This window comes from Pseudonaja textilis, chromosome Z (assembly GCF_049901715.1).
Source record: "Pseudonaja textilis isolate UNSWEBS1 chromosome Z, rPseTex1.2, whole genome shotgun sequence".
In the NCBI taxonomy this organism is placed as follows: Eukaryota; Metazoa; Chordata; class Lepidosauria; order Squamata; family Elapidae; genus Pseudonaja; species Pseudonaja textilis.
The window spans coordinates 113,907,919-113,934,967 of record NC_142008.1 but is presented as its reverse complement, the minus strand read 5'-3'; the positions used below and the strand labels follow the sequence as shown (position 1 = coordinate 113,934,967).

The window sequence follows — 27,049 nt, the reverse complement described above, 5'->3', positions numbered from 1 at the left end:
TCTCTCTCTCACACACATCTCTTTCTCTGTCTCTTATCTCTCTTTGTCTATGTGTCTCTCTCTCTCTTCCTCTGTCTCCCTCTCTCTTCCTCTGTCTGTCTGTCTCTCTCTCATTTCTCTCTCATTCTCTCTCTCTCTCTCATTCTGATTCTCCAGCACTCTCACTGTCTTGTGGGTGCATCTTCAGCCTTTGTTGGTGGATGTCCCTTGGTCACTTGGGGGAGATGCACAACCTGCTCTCCACCCCAAGACACTTGCTCAACCCAGCTGCAGACAATGCTTCATGACATAATGGACTCCAGGAGGTGGAGGGGGCACTGTCTCCCCCATGTGAAGCATGCTAAATTTAATTGTGCTGTGCAAGACACTGCAAGAACAGTGGGCAGGCCATGGAAGCACCAACAGCAGTGGTGGAGAGAAATGGCCAGGATCGGCTGGGCCAATGTCTTGAGGCAGAGAGTAAGTCGCATGTCTCCCCAAGTGACTGAGGTGCATGCGGCACCAACAAGAGCTGGAAGAAACCCCCACGAGACCCATCATGAGAGGAAGATTTGCTCCCACTCTGGAATATGGAGTGAATCTCTATCTCCCACCCTTACCTTCTCAGGCCAGGCAAGGAGTGACTGAAAGGGCAAGGGGCAGGGCCAGCCAGTGGTGAGATAATCTGACATGAAGCCACAGCAGGGGGATGAAAGAGCCATGGGTTGCCGATACCTGTTGCTTCAGCCTGCCTGTGCTACCACCTTCCTCCTTGCCACAACAGCACTATTACTTCATTCAGGCCAATGAGGGCTGCACTACTCCTTGCACGTTCACCACCTGCAAAGTTGCTGGTTGCATGTACCTCCCTCTATGGCATATATTTCCAGCCCCACCACTAACTGACTGGCCAGTCCCATATTCCAGAGCTCAAGTCACAGGACTGACCTATCGGTCATCCTGGAGCAGCTCCTCCATCCAAGCGTGCTGTGGACCATCAAATTTTTATCTCAGACCAGCAAGGTCCACAGACCACTGGTTGCTGACCTCTGGCCTAGAGCATGATTTGGGGATATGATCTGAGATAAGCTTTTCTAGTAAGATATTCTTGATCTTGATCTTGATCTTCCCACAAACGCTGAAACAGAACCTTCATTGGTGAACTATTGTTTTGGTCTCTTTGTTCATTAACATTAAAAACTCATTGCAAATCCCAAAGGAATTTGATCAATTTTAAGTGCCAAAAAAGGCAACAAAACCAATCCATCTCCAAATGTATAGGTAGTCCTTGACTTACAACAGTTCATTTAGTGATGGTTCAAAGTCACAATGGCACTGAAAAAAATGACATATGATCATTTTTCACACTTATGACCCATGGTCATATGATCAAAATTCAGATACTTGACAACTGGCTCATATTTATTCGACATTGCTCTATCCTGGGGTCTCTGATCAGCTTTTGCAAACCTCTGGCAACCAAAGTCAACAGAGAAACCAGATTGACTTAACAACCAGGCTACTCAACAATTGCAATGACTCACTTAACAACTGTGACAAGAAAGACTGTAAAATGGGGAAAAACTCACTTAACAAATGTCTCCTTTAGTGACATAAATTTTGGACTCAATTATGGTCATAAGTCAAGGGTTTCTGTAATTACGGTGCACATTTTTTTTATTAGTTTGCTGATTGGAAAGAATCTTAGCAGTGGAACAAGCCTGGTTAAGGCCAGGTATGTGTTTCTACTATGGGTCACCACTACATCACTGAACCATGTGCCTACAAATTTACTAATCCTCCTGGAGGTGCTCTGTGTCTTGTTTTCATAATTTGAAATTGGTATTTGATTGAAAGTGGTAAAAAATAATTGCTTCCTTCATTGACCACTGAATCCTGTAACTAGTTAGGATCTCGTATCCTGTAACTAGTTAGGATCTCGTAGTTCCAAAGCTCAGTTAGTAGAGGACTGGTTGACCCCTTCCATTTTTTAAAATGAGCTAAACAAAGGTTATTTAATTTTTAAATTAATTGTATGATTCAAGGCCTTACCAAACCTTTGTTCTGAGGCTAGTAAACAAATCCACACCTTGCTGTACCTTTACTACACTGTTTTTTGTCTGTTTTCAAATGCAGCCTTCATAAATTGACACTCTACTACCAGTCTGAAACACTAGAATGCAACCACATAAAAACCAAACAGGATGCTAAGCATTCCCATTTCTGGAAGATCCCTAACTATCAAACTGAGCAAATCTAGGATTTTAAATATCTTGGCATTTATTTCCTGGCATCATCTTCTGTGAAACTCCATTCTTCTGATCTTTCCTTGTGAGCGCAAACAACTTATGATGGAATCATTAGATATTTGATTCATAAGGAGAAGAACTACAGATAGTATTTGACCTATGATCAAAATTAAGTCCAACATTTTTCCTGCTAAATAAGTCCCAATTCTGTTGAGTTTTGCCCCATTTCATGACTTTTCTTGACATACTTATTAAGTGAAGTACTGCAGTTGTTATAGTTAGTAACAGGGTTGTTAAGTGAACCTCACTTCTCCATTGCCTTTGCTCGTCAAAAGGTCATAAAAGGTGATCACATGACCCCGGGACATTGCGACCATCATACATATCAATCAGTTATTAAGTGTCCAAATTTTGATCATGTGACCATGCTACAATGGTCATAAGTGTAAAAAAGTGGTTATAGGTCGCTTTTTTCAATGTCATTGTAACTTTGAACCTTCACCAAATGAACCGTTATAAGTTGAGGACTTCCCCTACTGTATGTTCCAGACACATGTAAAATGTTTAAAGTCAAAGTGTTAAATGTTTTGTGCTTCACAGTGTTGCAGATTCATAGACAACTGTGCCTTAAAAGTTGTACATGCTAAATTCTAAATACAGGCTCAGAGTCCCAATTCTGTGGCCAACGTGCAAAGTATCTTACTTATTCTTTGACCATTGAGACTGTGAGTATGTCATGCCTAAGGTACAGACCACCTCAGGGAGCCTGGTCCAACCACTTTATCTCATCCCTAGGAAGAAAATAAAGACTTTCCCAATAAGTTTGCCAAAAAAACTGTAGGGACTCATCCATATACACACCAGAAGTCATCACTTATTCAAAATGCATGAAAATAATTGAAATGGACTGGAATCTATAGTATTGATCTATAGCTGGGGTCCTCAAACTACAGCCCACAGCCGGATACAGTCCACTGAAGCTATTAATCTGGCCTGTGTGGGACTATGAAGCTGCCCTGCCCACATCGCCCTGCTTACCCGCTGGCTCACACTCTTCAGCTGAGTGTAGGCCTTACCTTTGTGAGCCCCACGGGCTGAAACTAGAAGGTAAAGCCAATGGCAGTGGTGGAAAATCTACCCTGGACCCATTGTTCTCGGCTGAAGGGCCACCTTGGGGGATTAGACATGGTGAGCCTCAGCCACCTTTTGCTCTTGTTGCCGATTTGAGTGCATCCTCCACGGACTGTGAAGAGTCTGAGGTTGGTGGAACCAAGGCAGTCCTTGCCTCCTGCCACTTCAGATTCAGAACCCAGGAAACATGGTGGTGGAGTGAGATGATCCGGGTCAACCTTAGATTTGATGTCCATTGCAGCTAAGAATTTCAAATAAAGCCGAGAATGAACATTGTGTTGTAGCCAACCTGGACACTAGATTGGCCTCCTGCAATCTCTTTGTCTCTTGAGGAGCTGAGCCGAGGTTTTGCACACCAATCGCTGAGGTGCCTGGAGTCTCAGTGATGGGATGGGGTCCTTCAGGCACTTGGCTGGCCTCCTTGGCAGATGAAGACTTCACAGGGGGCTGATCTAGCACCCAGCTGATTACAACACAAACATTCATTTTCTCCCCTTATTTGAGATTCAAAACTGCAATGTTGATCCAGCAGACAAAACAGGAAAAGGGGGTGGAGAGAAACACTCCAGTTGCCATGGTCCAGTTTCCCAGGGGGAGCTCCAGGTGCAAGGACTTGCTTTGGCCCTGGTCTCGAGCAATGAGGAGGCAACGGAGATGGCATGGGGGGAAGCTGCATGATTGGAGGTCTGGCTGCCACAGCCTACAAGAAAATCACTATCTTTGGCATCACCAGAATGACAAGCCTGCCCCACTTGCGCAAGCCCTGGAGGTGGGTGAGGTAGGGCAGGAGACATCAATCTGGTGTATAGAACAAGTGGAGGACCCACAAAAGAGCACATCATGCTCCTGGATTCGAAAAGACATGCTTGGGACATGACTGCTTCCCTGGAGAAACAGCACACCTGCTCACAATGGCGGGGGGTGATATTGAAGGAGCAGCACCTTGCATTGTGGCTGCTGCAATGAATATGAGAAGCCCAGCCAATGTTTTGAAACACAGTTAATATCACCAGCCCAATGAGCTTAGGCCAGCCTGTTACCATAGCCAGTCCTTTGTGCATGACTTCTCCATTAACACTCACCACACCTGTCAATTTACCAATTCTGGTTACTGCTTCAGTGAACATCAAACATCCAGTCACTATCATGTTATCAATGAATCTCCCGACACCAATGACATTAGCTGGCCCTTTAAATATAGCCATGAGACCTCTGGAAAGCATGCCTTTCCTTTTCCAGGCATTGCCAACCTCTCCCCACCAGGTAAAAAGGAAACCTAGATCAAAAACTTCATTCAATATTAAAAAGAAGAATAGAAAAGGGGTGTTCTGTGTATTGTTTAATGGACTGCTAAATTGGCAAAATGGACTGCTAAATTAACCATGCCCACCCAGTCACATAACCACCTAGCCACATCTGTCCAGTCACATGATATCTTAGCCTTGTGTACCCAGTCAGATGACCACCTAGCCACTCCCACCCATCCGGTCATTAGGGAAATCAAACTATAGTCTTCCCCCCAACAGTCTGAAGAATCATAAATTGGCTTCCAGTTTAAAAAGTTTGAGATCCCTGATGCCTACACCCATTTATTTATTTACATAAACCTGTATCTTGTTTTTCATTGCCTTCTGGCTTAGGCCTGCCTCCCTCCGCATGATCTTTACATGGGTAACTGTCTCCATCATTATGGAATTAGGCAGTTCGCCTCTTCCAAATCTCATGGGACATTATGGGAAAATGAGGAACTCACACTGAAGCGTACTATTAATATTCATCAGGAAATTCACATTCAAATGTCCTCTGTGAGTTGATTTGGCAGTATGTTGCCATTTCTACTTTTGTCTGAAAAACAGCTGAAAAAGTCAGTCCAGTATGATCTCCTAGAAGGATCTTGTTGCTGCCATTTATACACAGAAAGAGGACAATTATGGAAGTTCTTAGCGATCATGGAGTCACTGTTAACAGTATTGCCTCAAGTGGTGTGCAAGGATCCTAGTCTTCAATGTGATCTTGTTGAGCCTCTTCCTATTCATCACACCTATCATCAGCCTGGAGATGTTAACATTGCTGGCATCATTTCTGTATGCTTGACGTTTTCTGACCCCATTGATTTCAGTCAACATCCTTCTCAGGGACTTCAAGATAGACTTATGCAAGTACATGATCCATTTATGTTCAAGTTCTGGTCATTGCTCAAAATATTTTCCAATAATCTTAAATAGGCTGCCAAATATATTTATAAGCTATGACATAAATTTGAAAAAAAAGACCAATTTTCTGTTCCAACAAATCATACGTACAAGCATTAAATGTAAATATTGATGTGGATTAGGATTAATTCATGGAGATCGACCACTAAAATCTGGATGGGAGCACATATGTTCTTTTCATTTGATATTTCTCATATCACAATTTAGCATTTTTCTTCTTCATATAAATTATTCTTAACAGCTAGTGTTTGATGCATAGCTTTTCTCAATTATACAGAAATAATGCTCCCAATCGTAAATCAATTTTTTTCTTAAAAAATCATTCCAGGTTCTGGAGGTATATAAACATGCTAATATTTTGGTCTGCCTTTTTCAGAATCTGAACAGAGTACTAAATACTGGTAGTCCTCAACTTGTGACCAAAATTGAACCCAAAATTTCTGTTGCTCAATGAGACATTAAAGTGGGTTTTGCGCCATTTTACGATCTTTCTTGCCAGTCTGAAAAATGGTCATAAGTCACATTTTCAGTGCTGTTGTAACTTTGAATGCTCACTAAATGAATGCTTGTATGTCAAGGACTACCTGTGCATTGCACTAAAACATATTCCACAAAATGTTGTACTCAAAGATCACAAGTGCCATAATGTGAAGCAGAGTTTTCTTAATTTCAGCCTATGGTCTGATTTAGTACACAAAATTATCTGCTACAACATCTTACCTGTCAATGACTACTTCAGCTTCAACCACAATAACACATGGACAAACAGTAGCTACAAACCTCTCCAAAGTCGATTGGAGAAAATACAACTTCAGCAACAGAGTGGTCAATGCCTGGAACTCACGACCTGACTCTGTTGTTACATTCTCAAACCCCCAAACTTTAACCTTAAACTGCCTACTGTCGACCTCACTCCATTCCTAAGAGGTCTGGGGCGGGGGGGGGCATGCATAAGTACACCAGCCTGCCTACCATCCCTGTCCTACTGTTCCCATTTATTTGTACTCATTTATTATGTATATACTTATACCCGTTTATACTTATATTTTTATATGTTATGTTGGTACTTATACATTTTTTTCCCATACATGGTTGACAAACTAAACTAAATTAAATAAATAACTAACGGATTTTTTAAAAAAAATGTTTTACAGAATAGTATTTCAGAATTACCAGCACATCCTGGCCTTAGCACTTTCTGTAAAAGAGATCAATGAAAATCCTCGGATCCTACCCAATATCACGCTGGGCTTCCACATTTTTAACAGCAATTTTAGTCCAGGCTGGACTTACTTTGCCTCAATGTTGCTGCCTTTCACCCAGGGAAAATTCATTCCTAATTACAAGTGTGGAGTCCCCCAAAATTTGGCTGCAGTTATTGGGGCACCTGACATCTCTCTTCACATGGCAACTTTATTGTGCATCTATAAAGTTCCTCAGGTAAGAGATGCTGAAGATATATCATATATATAATATTTGTATTTATATTATTATTATTTACATTATTATTATTCTGCCATATCACCCCAGAAGTCTGTAGTTTTCTCCCTCTAGAAAGGAGAAAAAATTCAGATCCCTAGATATAATTTTTTTGCTTGATAGGATCAGCAGAGCTATAGGAGTAATGAGTAAATCTAAATAGACGGTTGTAGTATTACATCCAAGATATTTACTAGTACCTTAAGAGTGACATCTTGGTTGATATTCTTAAATAAACACAACTAGTTGCATAAAGTTTCAGTATATAAGAATAAGGATACCAAAAGACCTAAATGTGCCCATTTCCTGAGGAACCTTTGGAATTGCGTATGTTTATATTTCTGTAGTTGACCTATGGCTCTGCTCCAGTCATGGATAAAAAGATTTCAATTTTCTTCCAACAAATGTTTCCGGATGAATCACACCAAGATAAGGGCCTCCTGAAGTTATTGTTGTATTTTAGATGGATTTGGATTGGAATTCTTGTGGTAAACGATGACAAAGGAGAGAGATTTGTACAAGAGGTTCTCCCCACATTTTCTGAAAATTGCATCTGCACTGAATTCATAGCAGAGTTCCAAATCTTAGCTTTTTACAGTGATTTTACTGATAGCATAGACAAAGGACTACATGTATACCACATTCTTATGAACAGCACAGCCAATGTGATCATCTTGTATGGTGAAATTCACTCCATATCATTTCTGAGAAGCTTCCTCCAGTTTTCAGAAGTGGAGGATATACCAAGAAAGACAAAAATCTTGATTACATCCACTCAGACAGATTTTACTTCAAACTCCATTGAGAAATTTATGGACATCCATTTCCTACATGGTGTTTTATCCTTTGCAGTTCACACAAAGGAGGTCCAAAATTTCCAGGATTTTTTTCAGAACCTAAATCCAAACAACAACCAACATGATAATTTTCAGAAAGATTTTTGGGAACAGGCATTTGACTGTTTCTTCTCAAATTCAAATATTGAAACATCTGACAAGAAATGTACTGGACAGGAGAAGCTTGAGACCCTTCCCACATCTGTGTTTGAAACACGCATGAGTGGACAGAGTTACAATATTTACAATGCAATCTATGCTGTGGCACATGCTTTGCAATTTCTGTATTTATCCAAATTTAGGGAAAAATCAACAGAGAAAGAAGGAAGGAAATATTTCCACAAACATACGTGGTGGCAGGTAAGTCTGCTTGTGCAGTAACCACTATATCTGTAGTTGCAACCAGAGGTGCTATTCAACAGGTTCTGACCAGTTCTGGAGAACCAGTAGCGGAACATTTGACTAGTTCGGAGAACCGGCAAATACCACCTCTGACTGGAGCTTTTACAGTGTCCTTCCCCTACCATGCCTATCAAGCCATGTCCACAAAATTGGTAGTAAAAAAAAATTGAATCCCACCACTGGTTGCAACATATCTCCATAAGCTCTAACAAATAATATCCTCTAGGGCTTTTGATATTAAGTCTAAATGTGAAATGTAATAATGGCTTAACCAGCTGAAATATTTATGTGTTCATTTTCATATGGCAGAAGTAATTCTACAAAATTATAGCCACTTGCCTTAGGATATACAGTACTTCTATACATGAAATGATGTACTGAAACAATTATTCCTCTAGATGTTTTTTTTTTAAATTGGTGGGGGATGTGTGCATTTTGACAATTCTTTGATTGTTGAAAGTGCAATCCCACCCACAGTTTAGGGCATTTCCCAATGACGATCTTTTCAGAGGAACCAAAATCATGAATCGACTATGAAGAACTGATGATAATAATAATTGCATCCAGTTTTAATCACCGCAATATAAAAAAGATATTGAGACTCTAAAAAAAGGTGCAGAACAAGAGCAACAATGATGATTAGGGGACTGGAGCCTAAAACATATGAACAGCAGTTGCAGGAATTGGGTATGTCTAGTTTAATGAAAAGAAGGATTGGGGTGATATGATAGTAGCATTCCAATCTTTAAGGAGCTACCACAAAGAAGATAAGGTCAACCTACTGTCCAAAGCAGCTTAAGTCAGGACAAGAAGCAATGTATGGAAACTAATCGAAGAGAGAACCAGTCTAGAAATAAGGAGAAATTTCCTGACAGCTAGAAAACATGATCAACAACTTCCTTCAGAAAATAGCCTTCAATGTTTCCAGGAACTACGGTCTAAAAGAAATAGGCAAGGGAATAAAAGTGTTTTTAAATCTCAGGGTTTTAATAAAATTGGACCAAGGTAAAATATGTATTTTGAGCCTAGCTTTTACCATATGTAGTCACATGAGATGAAAGAATCATAGTATTCAAAATGCAATCTAAGCCATCAGATCTAGCCTTTGCTTTAGGATATGTTGGTTCAGCCTCTTGTTGAACATATTTCAGCACTCATCTATTTGCATTGCTGAACATCTTCAACTTAGAAGTTATTTCTTAGTTAGAATATTGTGATTTAAAATTATTTTCTAAATTAATTTTAGATTTTACTTTCTACTGTTCATTTTATAGGTAGTCCTTGTTTAATAATGGCAATTGGGGCTGAATATCCATTTCTAGGTGATACAATTATAAAATGTGGTGTCACTTGACAATTCAGCAAAGCGACAACACTTCTTTTTTATAAAATTTTTATTGGTTTTTAAAACAAACATAAACAAACAAAACATAAAAACATCAGGCCATCTTCCATATATGTACATACAGTGTGCCGGGTGGTTTACAAATTGTTTTGTGCTTCCATTTCGTAGTCTTCAATTACAATTACATTGCATATGATCTCATATTTTCAATCCAATATTAAATACATTGGTATCATTATTAATCAATCATTTGACTATACTTTTATTCATTCATGCTTTGGAAAATAATCATATTTTACTTAATTTGTTTTGTGACAATTCATATTATCATCCCAAATCTATCCTAAAAACATTTTTGTAGATATAATAAGAAAAGAGTACATCTTTATATATTTAGCATTTTCTAAAAGTCTACATATTTCATTACTATACTTTATTGTCTAACCATTGATAGAATAGATCCCAAACTTTATAAAATTGTTTATCATCCTGTTCTCTAATTTCAAATGTCAATCTGCTCATTTCAGCACATTCCAATATTTTCTTAATAATTTCCTCTTATGATGGTATTTTCTCATTTTTTCCAGTTTTTAGCAAATACAATCCTAGCTGCTGTTAATACATTTACAATCAGGTATTTCAAATCTTTACTATATATTTCTGGTAAAATTCCCAATAAAAATATCTCTGGTTTCAAGTCTATATGTTTTTTTGTCATTTTTTCCAACCACGTGTGGATTTTAGTCCAGTATTTTTTAGCATCCACACAAGTCCACCACATATGGTAATATGAGCCAGGTATCTGATGATATTTCCAACATGTTTCAGATTTATTCTTGAACATTTTTGCTATTCTTGTCGGGGGAAAATGCCACCTGTAAAACATCTTATACAAATTTTCTTTATATGCTGTTGACAATGTCATTTTATAATTTTGAGACCACAATTTTTGCCATTTCTCTGGATCAATCCCATATCCAAAATTCTTTCCCCAAGCAATCATAGTTTCTTTAACTTGTTCTTCTTCTAGTTTAATTTCTAATAAATATCCTTACAATTTTTTAATCACCTTTTCATCAGTACATGTCAAAATCTTATCTAAATCAGTCAGTTTATCATAGAAACCTTCTGTTTTAAAATCGTTATCATACCTTGAATGTATTTCCGCGTATGAAAACCAATTCATCTTTATACCTTGTTCCTCTAGTTTTTGTATAGATTTAAGTTCACCCTTTTCATTCAATATTTCACCATATCTAACTGTTTGTTCCCTTTTGTATATTATAGGATAAGAAAGTTGATAGCCAGACTGGAATTTTCAAATAACATTGTCTTTTAATCTTCTCCCAGTTTAACCACAGAGACTCCCGTATATAATGTCTTCTAAAGTACCCCTGTGTTTTAGTTCCTTTATACCATAGAAAAGCATGCCATCCCAACAACAGATCATGTCCTTCTAGTGTCAACAATCTAGTATTTCTTAATGTTATCCATTCCTTAACCCACATCAAGTTTGTAGCTTGGTAATGCAACTCTCAATTAGGCAAACCAAATCCTCCTCTTATTCTAGCATCTTGCAAAAGTTTTAGCTTTATTCTCGCTTTCTTACCTTGCCATATAAATTTCAACACAGTTTTATTTAATTGGAATTGGAATTGTTTGAAACAAATATAAAATTCTGGGTAAAATATTCACCTTGATTGTTGATATTCTCCCTATTAATGACAGTTGTAAATTTTCCCATTTCGCCAAATCTAGTGCTATCTGCTGTTTAAATTTGATATAATTATTTTCTTTTAGTGTACTGCATCTTGCTGTCAAGTATATCCCCAAGTATTTGATCTTATTCATGACCTGAATTTTCAATAGGTCTGCCAGTTCTTCCTTTTGTCTTGATAGAATATTCTTTGTCAAGATCTTTGTCTTATTTTTATTTATTTTCAAGCCAGCCACCTTTCTATATGTCTCTATCTTTTCTGTCAATTTTGATGCTGTTTCTAGTGGCTCTTCTAAGAATAAAAACCAGATCATCTGCAAATGCTTGCAACTTAAATTCTTCCTTTTTAATTTTCATTCCTTTTATATTCTTTTCATCTCTAATATTTCTTTTTAGTACTTCCAAAGTTAACACAAACAACAGAGATGACAGTGGGCACCCTTGTCTTGTTAAAGTGACAAAACTTCTGACAAACCCCATTTACTATTGATAAGCAAGGACCACATGTGATCACAACTTACAACTTCCTTCCAAGTTCTCCGTTTACTTTTCTTGGGGGAAGCCATAGGGAAAGGCTAGAAATCGCAATCATGACATTAGGATACTGCAACAGTCATAAAGCAAGGCCATTTTCCACATGCCCAGATTATGATCATCCAATTGCAGGGAGACTGTGATAACCAAAGACCTCAAGAAGTACCACTGCTGTTGCAAGTTTGAATAATCAGTGAAAAAATGAGAAGAACTTGTACTTTTGTATTCCTGTACTGCCTTGCTTAAGGAGACTTCCAAAATATGGTCAATCCCAACATGAAGGCCAAACTAAGAAACCCATTCCATGTAGGTTGGCACTATTGTTATTACAACAGTTGCATTAACAGTCTGCTTATCCCTCCCTCACATTCACATTGTGTGAACTAAATTTTCCTGAAATCCCAAAGGTGCTTTACTCAATAGGCAAATGGACTTTCTCATTTTTCTTTGAAGACATGTCTCTTCCCATTTAAGAAACTTCTTCATATTTTCAAAGGAAAACCAGAAAATCCAGTTGCCTCTTTAAAAATGCACCTTTAGGACAACCATGACCTGGATGATTGAAAATCTCCATAAACATTTTCCTGAAATGTTTTCTCAAGTTACTTTTTTTGACCAGACTTAACTTCCTCTTATAAGTCTGTTGCCCTCTTATAAGGTTTTTCCGGGCCATTCCTAGGATCTATAAAGATTTAGTATTTCTTATAGGACATCTAGTCCAACCCCCTGCCCAAGAGGGAGACCCTACACCATTTCTGACAAATGGCAGTCCAATCTCTTCTTGAAGGTCTCAAGTGATGGTGTTCCCACAACTTCAGAGGGTAAGTTGTTCCATTGGTTGATTGTTCTCACTTTCAGAAAGTTTCTCCTGATTTCCAGGTTAAATCTCTCCTTGTTCAGTTTCCATCCATTATTCCTTGTCTTGCCTACAGGTGCTTTAGAAAATAGATTGACCCCTTCCTCTCTATGGAACCCCTCAAATATTGGAAGACTGCTATCATGTCTCCCCTCTTCACCAGACTAGCCAAGCCCAGTTCCTGCAACCGTTTTTCATATGCCTTAGTTTCCAGTCTCCTAGTCATCCTGCTTGTTCTTCTCTGCACTTTTTCTAGCCTCAACATCTTTTTTATAATGTGGTGACCAAAACTGGATGCAGTAATCTAGGTGTGATCTTACTAAAGCTTTACAGAGTGGTATTAGTACCTCACTTGATCTTGATTGTATCCCTCCATTAATACAATTTAGGATTGCATTAGGTTTTGGGGCTGCTGCTGCACTCTGCTGGCTCATATTTAGCTGGTTGTCCACTAAGATTCCAAGATTCCTCTCACAGTTACAACTATTGACCCTGGTTTCACCCAGTCTATATGTGTACTTTTGGTTTTTCTTGCCTAAGTGTAGGACTTTACTTTTCTCTACATTGAATTTCATCTTGTTAGATACGCCCCAGTGTTCTAGTCCATCAAGATCCATCTGGATTTTGAGCCTGTCTTCTTGGGTATTAGTTATCCCTGCCAGCTCAATATCATCTGCAAATTTGCCAAGTTTCCCTTCTATTCCCTCATCTAAGTCATTAATGAAGACATTGAAGAGTACTGGGCCTAAGACGGAACCTTGTGGCACCCCACAGTATCTTTTGAACAGTAACATACATATAGTAAATGTAAAGACATTACATTTTGTCTTACTATTCTCTTGCTTTTATACTGAGGGATTTTAACTGAGCAATAACTCACAGATCAATTTTTATTAATATTTTATTGTGCAATCCTATGTTAATATATTTTAATTTTTTTCAGTAGTGTTATATATCTACCCCTTTTGGAGTCACTATTATTTTTTGAACATATATTTCTGCCTTCTTCTGTCTTTCTATGTTTTTTTTGACTGTCCCTGTATTTCAGGTTCATTCTTTTCTGAGACATGTCCAATTCAACAACAGTGTTGGTGAAAAGATCTCTTTTGATAAAAATGGAGAATTCATTGGCGGATATGATATAATCAATTGGATCACATTCCAAAACAAGTCCTTTCTTAGGGTCAAAATTGGAGTGATAGATCCCACAGCTACACCAGAAAAGTTCTTCAATATTTCTGTAGATTCGATCATGTGGCCTGTAGGCTTTAATCAGGTGAGTTGTTTAAATCTAAGCTGGTCTGTCTTCATTCATGTTGCATAAAATATATATTGATGTATGTTTCAGAGCATCATCTCTAAAATAACCTAAGAACAAATATCCTGGGAAGAAAAAAAATATAAGAATGTTTACTTTTCTAATATTTGCTATAGAATATTATATCCTTTACTTTGGCCCACAGTGAATTATGGACTATGGTTTTCATGGTTTTGATGTAAAAGTTGCAATACAATATATAACATCTCATCAGTTCATAATTAAGAAGTTAAGAAAACTAACTTTAACTGACCAGCATAGAAAATGTGTTTGGAGAGAAGGGATGACTTTGGAAAATACCAATAATTGTAGATATTTAATGAATTATAATTTCACAACAAATACAACTAAATGATATCATCATATCACTTTTGCTTATCATTTCATTTCTACTGTGTTAATTATATTTTAACAGTGTCATTCCATGTATTTCTTTCCCCTCTGAATCCAAAAATATTCTTCTTCATTCATTGACAGGCATTAGCTTTATCTTTGTGTAATGATCCTTGTGACACAGGATACAGCAAAGCCAAGAAAGAAGGGGAGTCATTTTGCTGCTATGATTGCTGGTTGTGCCCGGAAGGAAAAATATCAAAGGAGAAAGGCAGGAATTTTCCAAATATAATGGGATTAAGACATTGGGGTACAACCCTGTCTGTAATCAACTGTATCAATTCCACTGTGTTCTTTTTTAGATATGGATGACTGCTCTCCCTGTCCTGAAGATCAATATCCAAATCCTGAGCAAAATATGTGCATTCCAAAACAGGTCACTTTTTTGTCCTATGAAGAACCCTTGGGGATCAGTCTGACTGTTCTTTCCCTTTACTTTTCTATAATGACAACTTTGATCAGCACGGTATTCATAAAACACAAAGATACTCCCATCGTCAAAGCCAACAACCGAAATCTCACTTATATACTCCTAATTTCCCTTCTCCTCTCTTTCCTTTGTGTTTTTCTATTTATTGGGAAACCATATAAGGTTTTGTGTCTCCTTCGACAACCAGCTTTTGGCCTCATCTTTTCTATAGCAATTTCTTGTGTATTGGCCAAAACCTTTGTTGTGGTTCTAGCATTTATGGCCACCAAACCTGGTTCCAGATTGAAGAAATGGGTGGGTGGAAGAATGGTCAGCTACATTATTCTTTCCTGTTCCTTTGTTCAAATATGTATTTGTGCTGTGTGGCTGATAATATCCCCACCATATCCAGATGTTGATACACAGTCAATGTCTGAAGAAGTCATCCTGGAGTGCAATGAAGATTCAGTCATGTTCTGCTGTGTTTTGGGCTTTATGGGTTTTCTTGCTCTGGTTAGCTTCTCTGCTGCTTTTCTAGCTAGGAATTTACCTGACAGTTTTAATGAAGCCAAATTCATCACCTTCAGCATGTTGGTTTTCTGCAGTGTTTGGCTGTGTTTTATTCCAACCTATCTAAGCACAAGGGGAAAACATATGTTGGCAGAGATTTCTAGCCTTTGGCTGCCCCTTTCTTCTAATTGCTTTTGGAATATGCATCCATGAATTGCTTCCAAACACTCTTAAATGTTCTAGATATATTTTTCAGCCATATAGCACTGCATATGGAGTATCATTAATGGAAGAACTCTACAACCTATTAACTAAATAGTTAGCAGTTAATATGGCTTCACCCCAATATGAGCTGCTTAGACCAGAATCCTCTAGCAATGAATCCTTCACGGTTTGCAAGACTCCATTCCATCACTCAGCAACACCATTCTCAACTGCTGTGAAAGGATTTGTGCATCTGTGTTTTATTCCTAACTGTGTCAACCACTGTTGAAAACTTGTTGATATGAACTCTGAACCTTTGTCAGTTTTCAGCTGACATACCTGTTTTTTATACCTTCTTTCTACAAAGCTTAGCCATTGCTTAAATTTCTGTAGCATCTGTTTTACTCTTTAGTAAATAGCAGAACCCAAACCTGCTATAGTAATCTACAATGACCAGTGCATACTTAGCTCCTCCCAAACTGACTTGAATTGGGCTCGCCAAATCCACATGTACCAGCTCTAGAATTCTTGTTGTCTGCCTTGTGCTAGTCTTGCTTACTGGGAATGCCTTGGACTTCAATATTTTGTATACTGCACAATCTAAATATGCCTTATATCCCTTTAAGTGCAATCCTCTTGCATACTGGTCCATCTTTTGAACAACTTTAAAGCTGGAATGACCAAGCTTCCTGTGCAAAAGATGAACATAAATCATGTTTTGCAACATTGCCAAAATGTTTGTGCATATTGAACTTTTTGTCCCTGTAACAATATTAAGGTTATCATGCTTTATGCCCTTTGCACACACAATTCCATTTTTCTTTATAAGACACTGTCAATTTACAAATGCAGCCTAAAATCTTTGCTTGTCTAAACTAGAGACACTCAGCAAATTATGTTCATTTCTGGCACACATAAAACATTATTAAACCTTGTTTCCAAATATGAAATTTGTACACTGCCTCTTCCAATGACTTTAGCCTTCTTGCCCTTTGTCAAGGCTACTGTGTCTCCTGCAGCTGCATTCATCCTGTAAAACAACTTAGCATTATTAATAATCATTTGGCTAGCCCCACTGTGGATAAGCCATTGATTTCTTGCATTACTATTGCAGGCTTTTGCAACAGCAATCTGTCCATCAACCTGTCCTTGCAAACTTCTTCACTCTTGCAAGCAATCCTTCTTTTAGTGTCACCACAGATGAAATATCATTTCTGTTGTTGGGTTTTCTGCTTAGCTGTCATCTGATATCCCATGCTGCTCTTCTCTTCTCTGGAGACAGCCAATCTGTGGAATTTTCCATTTTGCTCCTTGAGCCCCCTCCTCAGGGTTTTCTTCTCATGGCTAATTGAACAAGCTTTCAGGGCTTCTAAATACACCTCCTGCTCTGGTTTGCATTCAAACACTGAAGAAATAATGTCCTACATTTCATCTAGGCTGTTTAAAACTAGCAGCACTTTCTGAGATTCTGGTATTCTTATCCCACGTTGTTCTAATTCCACAAACAAAATTTGCATATGAACAAAATGCTGTTCCACCGAATCTCCTGGCTGCAAACAAGCTCTATATAACTGTCTTGGTAACTGTACTGTAGAAAGGGAACTTCACGAGGACATGTCACCCAAGCAGGAAAAGCCCAAAGGGAACATCAGGCCAGCCATAAAACAAACTTGCATAGAAAAAGGAATCAAATAAAAGGTATTAAAGAAGCTCCTGAGATGAAAAACCCAAATAATTAAGAGAACTAGGGAAACAAGAAAAGAAAACCCTTATGAACACAAGACATGCCAAATCAGCAAAACAAACAGACAAAAGACACAAAATATATTACAAAGGAGACAGACAGGAGATTGCCACAAAACAAATATAAGAAAACCATTAAGCTAAAAGAGATTAGGATGAAACTGATAATACAACCAAACCATCCCGCAAAGTTTGCCTTCTGCACCCCGTGGAGTTTACCCTCCGGCGGAAATCAAGACAACCCCTGACAGGATTTAAAACATTAAGAAATACAAACACAAGCACTCACACACAAAAGGAGAAAAAGGGTATAAAAATCAGGGACTTACCATACGAAGCTAGCTAGCCCAGGAACGTAGCCTCCTCACTATCTCTCACCTTCCTGAAAAATAAAAAAGATCCGGCTTTCAAGCAGTTTTCCGTATCCTTGTGCCGGAGCTCTCCCAGCGGGAAAATTCGAATCCTCAGAAGAAAGGCATTTTGACAGCCCTTCAACAGTACATCATTGCATGCAGATACACTCAAATGAACAGTCCTCAATTTATTCCAGATTTCTTTGACAATTTTTAAATCAGCTATGTTGATAAACTGATCATCTTCTAAACTTAAGATGATATAAGCAAATGCTCTATCATGCAGCTTCTGATTTGCAGCATTCAATGGGGTGGATTTTCAACAATATTCCAAAGCTCTTTAGCCTTCGGAAAACATTCCATTTTTGCAGCCCAAATAATATAGTTCTTCTGACCCAAACGGGGTAGATTTAATTTTTTCAGCCATCCTGCAAAGCCTCTTGCCTTGTTTCTTACTTTTAAAACAGGCAACCACTCAGCTTTAATTACAATTCAGTCTTTTTCTGGGCCCCTGGGCACATAACCTATTCAGAGTTTTGCAGCATTAATTCAGTGCCAGAAAAATAAACACAGATGGCTGATGCTTCATTTAACATCTTTATAAATATAATAAGTAGATTTTTACAAACCAGTTGTAGATTTCTCGAACATGGAGCAAACTCAGACAGAAACAGGTTGAAAGTAACTTCGGTAGCAACTCAGGAGCTCAGAAAGACATAAGCTTCACTTTAGTTCAGCAGACAAGCAAGCAGGCAAGCGAGTTAGTTTCATCTTCAATAGACAGACTTAGAGCTTAACATAGCTGCAAAGTTACAGAGCTTAATTTAGAGCCACGCTTAGGCTACTTTTAGTTTCAATTTCCAGACTAGGCTACTTCTAGTTTCAATTTCCAAAACAGTCCTCATTGGCTGATTTAGTTGCAATGCCTACTCATTGGCTGACCTTGTTATCAAGCTCTATTCCAGTTCACAAATGTACTCTGACACAAACATTTTTCTGCCTTAAAATATTGAGTGGCCAAGTCACAGGACAAGTGACAGGGGAGGCCTGTTTTTTGCTTTAGGGGGCTGAGGTGTGATCTGGCATTGGAGGAAGATGCAAAGTGAGTCTGACTGGACATAGGTCAAAAATCATATTACTTAACACCTTGTGTTGGATATGGGTGGCAAAAGTTTAATATTTGTTCACTTTTATTGCATTCACTGGCAGTCATCCAGCAGTTCTGGTTAAAACAAAACCATAGTCTATATTGGCTAAGGAGGCACTGTGGGACATCTATTGTGAAGATTATTCAGGCTAAACAATGGACAAAATTGCTCAGATTCACTCTGATGTGGAATCTGATAGGGCAGAACAATCAAAAGAGCTTAGAGCATGACTTGGTGGGAGGGTGGAATCTGAGATGAGCTTTTCTGGTAAAGCCTAAGGAATGTCTTGCTATGCTCATGAAATACCTCTACTTTGTAGAGTACACTGGTTCTCGGTTTACTTTCAGGTATGATTCAAGGTGTTTGTTATTATCTACAAGGATCTTCATGGCTTCTCTTCCCTCATATCTACCCAGATGTTTCATTCCTGAAGATTTGCGGAAATAAATCCTCTGGTGGGCAGCCTTTTTGCTGTGCAACAGCTGTCTAGTGGTTGAATTTCACTTCAATGCAGAGATGAAATTCTTTGACTGGTAGTTTCATTTCTCTACTTAATAATCAGGGAGATTGCTTAATGACAGCAATCAGGAATGCCAGAATTGCAATCATTGAAAATATCTTCATTAACTTCATTCATGACTTTGATGAGGGAATAGAAGGGAAACTTACCAAATTTGCAGATGATATTAAGCTGGCAGGAATAGCTAACACCCAAGAAGATAGGCTCAAGATCCACATGGATCTTGACAGACTAGAACATTGGGCCATATCTAACAAAATGAAATTCAATGTAGAGAAAAGTAAAGTCCTACAAGAAAAACAAAAAGTACACATATAGACTGGATGAAATCAGGCTCAATAGCAGTAATTGTGAGAGGGATCTTGGAATCTTAGTGGACAAATATGCTAAATATGAGCCAGCAGTGTGCAGCAGCAGCCAAAAAAGCTAATGCAATCCTAAATTGCATTAGCAGAGGGATACAATCGAGATCAAGTGAGGTACTAATATCACTCTATAAAGCCTTAGTAAGACCTCACCTAGATTTCTGCATCCAGTTTTGGTCATCACATTATAAAAAAGATGTTGAGAGTCTAGAAAAAGTGCAGAGAAGAACAAGCAGGATGATTAGGGGACTGGAGACTAAGGCATATGAAAAACAGTTGCAGAAATTAGTCTGTGAAGAGAAGGACCAGGGGAGACATGCTAGCAGTTTTCCAATATTTGAGGGACTGCTACAGAGAGGAAGGGGTCAAACTATTTTCTAAAGCACTTAAAGGCCAGACAAGGAATAATGGATGGAAACTGAACAAGGAGAGATTTAACCTGGAAATAAGGAGAAACTTTCTGACAGTGAGAACAGTCAACCCATGAAACAGAAGCTGCCCTTGGAAGTTGTAGGAGCATCATCACTTGAGACTTTCAAGAAAAGATTGACTGCCATTTGTGAGAAATGGTGTAGGGTCTCCCTCTTGGGCAGGGGGTTGGACTAGATGTGACGTACAAGGTCCCTTCCAACTCTGATTATCTGTTATCTGAAAAAAGAGGAACTTGGATGCCTGGCTTAATGACACTAACCCTTCCCCTGTTTTATTCAATGATTGAAATTCTGCTCTCAGTTGTGGTTATACATTGACAATTATCTGTATAACATAATATACAAATGGGAAAATACAGTATATGGTTGTAGGAATTAAAATTGTCTTTTTTAATCTTACTGATGTTTGTAAAATGATGTTGGAAATGTTGGAAATTATCACCAGAGAAATTGTCTGGAATGCATAAAGCCCTTTGGTTTTTGATGGAAATGTAAAAAAAAAACATGAATGGTCATTTTATTATGTATGGTAGACATATAAAAATTTTGAATATAAATAAATAGATTAATTAGAATATTTGGATTATACAATTGAAATCAGAGACATTTCTTTTAGCATGAATGTTTAGATAACTAGGAAAAAAGCGGTGGGACTTTATTTTTAAATATGAAAACTGCAGTAAGATTACTATATGCTCAAAATTGAAAATCTTTGATTATACCCACAATAGAGGAATGGTTGGTAAAGATGAAGGAACTGGTAGAGTTGCCTAAAATAATTTTAATTTGGAATAAAAAAATATAATTGTGTTTTGTCTGGAAAACCCTTAAGATTTTTTTGCATAAACTGGAAAAATGCACTTAAAGATTTGTAGTTTTACTGAAGAGGGGAAAATGGGTAATAGAAAAGATTTTGCTTTCTTTGGTAATTATAGAATAAGATTATAATTACAATTTTGTCATTATAATTATACTGGCAGCAAAGGAAATAAAAAAATTGAAAGCTTCTTTCTTCTGTATTTCTTTTTCTTCTTTCTTTCTGCTCCTTTTTTTAATAAAATAATTTATAAAATGTGCAATATTCAGCAAAAAGATAGATTATTGATAAATATCATCAAACCTACTACCATAATTTATACTTGCATGTATCCACGTATACATACATGTACCCATGTATGACCCTTAATATCTAAAAATTGCCTTACCACACTGGTCAAAGATTCAAGAATAAAATTAAATTAGCAAGGGCAAAATGTGACACCTCTGTCAAATCTCACTTTAAACCCAGTGGGTCTCAAATAATTTGATTTGTTTTGACTCTTGCACATGTTTACAGATGATAAATCTGCATCTGAATAAAGTGCTATGGAAAGCTGTATCTAACCACCACTTGCTTTAAAAATCAAAGTTTTTTCACCTCACAATGCTAATCCTATGTTGCAAATTGACAAAAGTCCATTGTTCAAGTATTTCTCTTTATTAGACTATCCCTTTTATTCAGATCAGGCCTTACAATAATGATGTAGCATTTTGGGGAAAAGATACAGGCTAACAGCCCAGCACCGGAGGCCAAGAAGGAGAAGATTTCTACAGCCACTGTGTATTTGCCTTTGGTGCTCACATAGTCAGGGATAAAGGACAACCAGACACTACAAAAAACAAGCATGCTGAAGGTAATAGACTTGGTTTCATGAAAAGTGTCAGGTAGTTTCCTAGCTAGGAAAGCTGCAATAAAACTGATTGTATCCAGGAAACCCATAAAAGACAAGACACAATAATACATGACAACTGACCCTTCATTGCATTCCATTACAATTTCAGAAACAAAGGAATGCATATCAACATCTGGGAAAGGGGGTGAGGTTGCTAACCACACAGTACAAAGAAGGGTTTGAATGAGGGAGCAGGAGAGAACAATGGAAAGGGCCAGTCTTTTCCAAAACCATGTCCTCATCTTTGATCCTGGCTTGGTGGCCATGAAAGCAAGAACCACAGTGATGGTTTTGGCCAATATACAAGAAACAGCCACTGAGAAGATGATCCCAAAGGCAGTCTGTCAAAGGAGACAGGTCACTGCCATGGGTCTGCCAATGAAAAGCAGAGGGCAAAGGAAGGAGAGGAGGAGGTAGATGAGGAGGGTGTAGGAGAGGCTGCAGTTGTTGGCTTTAATGATAGGAGTGTTGTGGTACTTCAGGAATACTCCTAGTATAGAAATTGTAGTAAAAGAAAGAATAATGGCCACTGTCATCAAGCTGCTTCCTAATGTTTCTTCATAAGAGAGGTAAGTTATATATTTGAGAAGGCAGAAATTCTGCTTATTGTTTGGATACTGATCTTCTGGACACTGGAAGCATTGGTCCATATCTGGAAGAGCAGATAATAGTAGAATAGTTTGGAGACCATTCATCTGAGAATGAGAATATAAAAGATATATTTTGGAACTGTATGTTAAACAACTGTTAAAGCAGAGAATTGGAGTTGGTGTACTCCAACTAACTGAAATATTAAAGGTATTGCCTCTTTTTGTGGCTTGGCTGGAAATAATTGACCAATGTTTATTTTCCTTGTAGCCCTTGGTATATATCCATAGTTTGTACTGAATTTTTACTTATTAAAAATGTGCTTGTAAAACAAGATAGGATTTATCTACACTGCTTAGTAATTGCTACCTGTTGTGCTCATTAATTGAGAATCGTGGATCATGAATCAAGAATACACCCCAATCCAAGCCATTCCAGGCTTGGTATTTTCTAGCCATGAGCAACTTCTCTACTTCCCCATCTCCTCTCCTTTATGCCTTTTTGTCTATATCCTGAACCTATACCTTATTTCTCAGCAGGAACATGCATTCATGTTCTAACAAGTTGCAGTATTTGTTCACTCCTCAGATGTCTTCTTTTTTAGTCTTCTCAAAAATGACCATTCTCTTTTGCACCCCTTCTCTCCCAGTTCCCCAAGTAAACCTCCTGTGCTCCTTTTATCCCACTTTGTGCATTTGATGCCTTTCAAAGGCACATGTAGCAAAGCAAGCATTCCAAAGTAAGATGCAGTGTCTTTTGAAAGTCTTTTGATCATGGAAGTTGATAAAAGCAGTGTGGTTTTACTAAAGGTTCAGGAAACCACATATTCATCAGAGAATTTGAGCTGGAAGAGGAAGACAGCAAATAGTACCAGGAAACTCTGCTTCAACAGCAGTAGATGGGCACAAAAGGTCAGTGCAGGGAGCTGGGAGAGAAGGAGAAAGGTCATTATAGGGCAAAATTGAATTCAGCAAAACTTTCAAAAGACTTCAAAAATGCCTTAATGGGGAAAGTATTTGGTATTCCCTTCATCATAAACTTTCAACGGATAATAAACCACAATAGAGAAAGAAATAATTTACAAACTAAAACTTTGGTTCATACACTCCACTGTTTCCAGTAGAAATGCAATATTGAGTTATGAAAAGTTGTACATATTTAGGAAATTGAGTGAAGGTTTGAAATGATAGACAACATCCAGAATCTTCTATAATATCTCTTACCTGTCTGATTTGTGATCTTTCCCTGCAGACATGGAATGCAATCATAACAGCGAAATGGTTCTCCTTCTTTTGGGGTCTTTCGGTAACCTAAAGGGCAATTATCATTACACAGGGAGACAGATAATATCTGTCCATGAAGAAGATAAAAATATGTTAACATATTTGGAAACAATGCTCACAAATTATCATTAATATTCATAAATTGCAACAGTTTGACATGGATGTACTCATGGAAGTTTTGCAATAAGGCCAAGAGGAAGACGGAGTCCTTCTTACTCCATATATTACCTACATGTTTCAGCTGTTATAGATAATGGTCCTGTGAGCTCACCTACAATATAAACTTAATGACACACATTTTCTTACTGGAAGAGTAATTTTTTTTAATCTTATAGCTGCCGTGGATTCTGCAGTAAAGGAAAATTAAATAACCAAAAATGTCAAACTGGCCAGAGTCAATAAAACAATATAATTAACCTGATTAATACTATTGATTCACAGAAATGGAAAAGGATCTCACAAGAAGGATTTACCAACATCTTTTTTTAGATAATAGCTTACTTCTTAATGTAAGTTTCTTTTTTTTTTTAAAACAGACTTTATTCAGTTTTTCACATTAAAAACAAAAATCTCCTTTTAATGGACAACATATTTCCGGGTCATCATCTTTACATACAAATATGACAGAAATTATACATTGATATATGCATACTTAATTCTATTATTACCTTTTCCATTCCAGATTTTCAGTAAGGAGAGAAACAAACACATTAATTCTAGCCTCTTTCATTAATCTCAATCAATTTTGTTTCATTTCAATTATTTCAAAAATAATCCTTTAGTATTTATTTTTAAACGTAAGGATAAACAATATGTACTTGCCTAATAGTAATAATAATGAAGTTACCAATGTCTTTCCTTGCTTTTATTAATTATATTAAACTTATTAATTTAGCTGGTTCTTTAGTCTGCCATATTCCCTTTCCATTACACATTTTTTTTATAAATTCTAAATTAATACAGATCTTAACACACCCACACAAAAAGAAAAAAAAACAAGTATAAGTTTCCCCTCTTTTACTATTTTGAGTGTAACACCTTAATGATTAGAATATACCTTTATTCCCTCATCTTAATTCCCAATAGACCATTAGTCATTACATCTTTTCAATTGGATTCCACAGCATATTCCCCCCATCCTTTAATAAGAATTATCAGTTTCTATATTACCCTATTTTCTAAGTATTTTTAATTGCAAAGATATTCTTATTACCCCATGTCATCCTGCAGAATCCCCTTTTTGATTCATCAACCATTATCTCTGAAAAAACAATTTCTTTTCAACATTTTACTAGTTCTGTGTTTCTTTCTCTCACATGCCTGTTTCTTACTGCTTCTCCTCCCCTTTTTTCCCCCATAACTTTTCTCATTCCAATTTGTCTCTTTCTTAATATCTTCCTTTCCCCTTTTCTGCTGAATCTTCCTGCCTTTTCTGACTTCACAAGTATTCCCTCTTTTAATTGCTTTCTTAAAACTCAACCTTTTAACCTTCCTTCTTTCCCCACTTCTTTGTGTGTTAATTGTCTATTTAAAATGCCTTCTTCTTGAATCGACTCCTCCCCCTCTGAGGATCTTTCTTCTTGCTCTTCAATTGCCATTTCCATTTTTTCTAGCACAGAGCAAAGTGATTTGCCTTTTTCCTGTAGTAGTTCTCTCATATTTTTGAGTTCCATTTTAAATTCCCGAAGAGATATCATCATTCTTATATTTTATGATCATTAAAGTCCACAAAAAGAAACCACTTTTACTCTTCTTCTTTCAGTTTTTTAAAGTTCTCAACAATTCCAGTCCAGGGTTTATACCAAAGACATCAATCAGTCCCACACACAGTCTTTCCTTCCTTGCTTTCTCTTTTATTCTGGTTCTGCTTTCACTTTCTAGAATGCTTACTTTGTTTCAATATTTCTGTAATGTTATATCCACACCAGTTCATTCAAAGACAAGATGCTTTCCCTTTTATTTGAACTAAATTTTTATCAAAAGGTGACACTCTCCATTGTACAAAGTCTTCACTTTTTCCCCCTGTATTTTTATTTGAGATTTTTCGAACCTCAATATTCCAACACAGTCCAGTCTCCAATTTGTAAACGTTATTATTATTCTTTGACAATCTTAAGTCCAGCTTTAATTTTCTACTTGTTTATTCCCAAATTATTTTAATCCAATTTCATTAAATCTTTAATTCCAGCTTCTTCCTTTCCGGGTTCGAAGCCCCATTTAGCTGTAAAAAATATTTTTCTTTTTTTCTCTGTCCATTTGTAATTTTGCCACTCACTTTTCTTTTCTTAAAAATTCTATGTTACCTTGATCCCGGGGTACTTTTATTTTGTTATGTTGCCCAGTTGTCCCGGTTCAGATGTTATCCACCTCTTTCTTCCCTTCTGCACAAATCTTAATCGAGCTGAGTCATCCTCTTCTGGATGGCCATTTTAGACCATCGCTACAGTCATCTTTGGGAGGAAAAAAAGCCAAGCCCAGGGCGGGAGATGCGGCTCCCCACAATCAGGCTTGCTGCTTCCTCTTACTCCGCTGCCCCTCCAAGGCAGTTTCAGCCCCTAATCAAGATGATTGGGGCTCTCCAATGAAAGAGCACGAACAATAGCTGCAGAGAGTTGCGATCTACCATCCGTCGGTGAGGAGGCTCCGCCTTCTTCCCGTAAGTTTCATAAACTATTCAAGAGATAAGAAAAAAACAACCAAGCACTGCTACATGATATAATCTTCTTTGAGATTATGTTATGAATGGATTAACAAATGTGCCTATAGACAGAGCTTCTCCGGAATGAGATAAACATATATTGTGACATCACAATAAAAGCTCCTGGTTGAACTTCCATACCAATGTCACACAGAAATATATGAGTTCCAGGAGCATTTGAGATGAATCACTGGCTCCCAATGGCACACTCATCCAGTAATCAAATCATTGTCCATTTTAATGTGCACTGTAAGCTCTGCTCACTTTATAAAAAGGAACATAACTTTGAAGCCATCAGGTAACTCCACAAAATATATAGTTTGGGTCCCACTACATAATTTGCCACTTAAACCTATCCATAGTATTCCTAATTATCACATGGATAGAGAATCTCTTCCTAGAAGGATTAAGATTCACCAGCAATTCCTATGATTGAACTAGAATAGAATAGAATAGAATAGAATAGAATAGAATAGAATAGAATAGAATAGAATAGAATAGAATAGAATAGAATTCTTTATTGGCCAAGTGTGATTGGACACAAAAGGAATTTGTCTTGGTGCATATGCTCTCAGTGTACATAAAAGGAAAGATACATTCATCAAGAATTATACGGTACAACATGTAATTAAA

General features: G+C 37.4%; 1 protein-coding gene across 1 annotated transcript; it reads left to right on the top strand.

Moving 5' to 3' along the window:
• Positions 1-4,018: 4,018 nt before the first annotated feature.
• LOC148124290 (vomeronasal type-2 receptor 26-like) lies at positions 4,019-15,584 on the top strand. The gene is made up of 5 exons (XM_087917264.1): positions 4,019-4,128; positions 6,727-7,012; positions 13,790-14,017; positions 14,537-14,663; positions 14,755-15,584. Exons 1-5 carry the CDS (start codon positions 4,019-4,021, stop codon positions 15,582-15,584), a joined length of 1,581 nt encoding a protein of 526 aa, XP_087773390.1.
• The last annotated feature ends 11,465 nt before the right edge of the window (positions 15,585-27,049 follow it).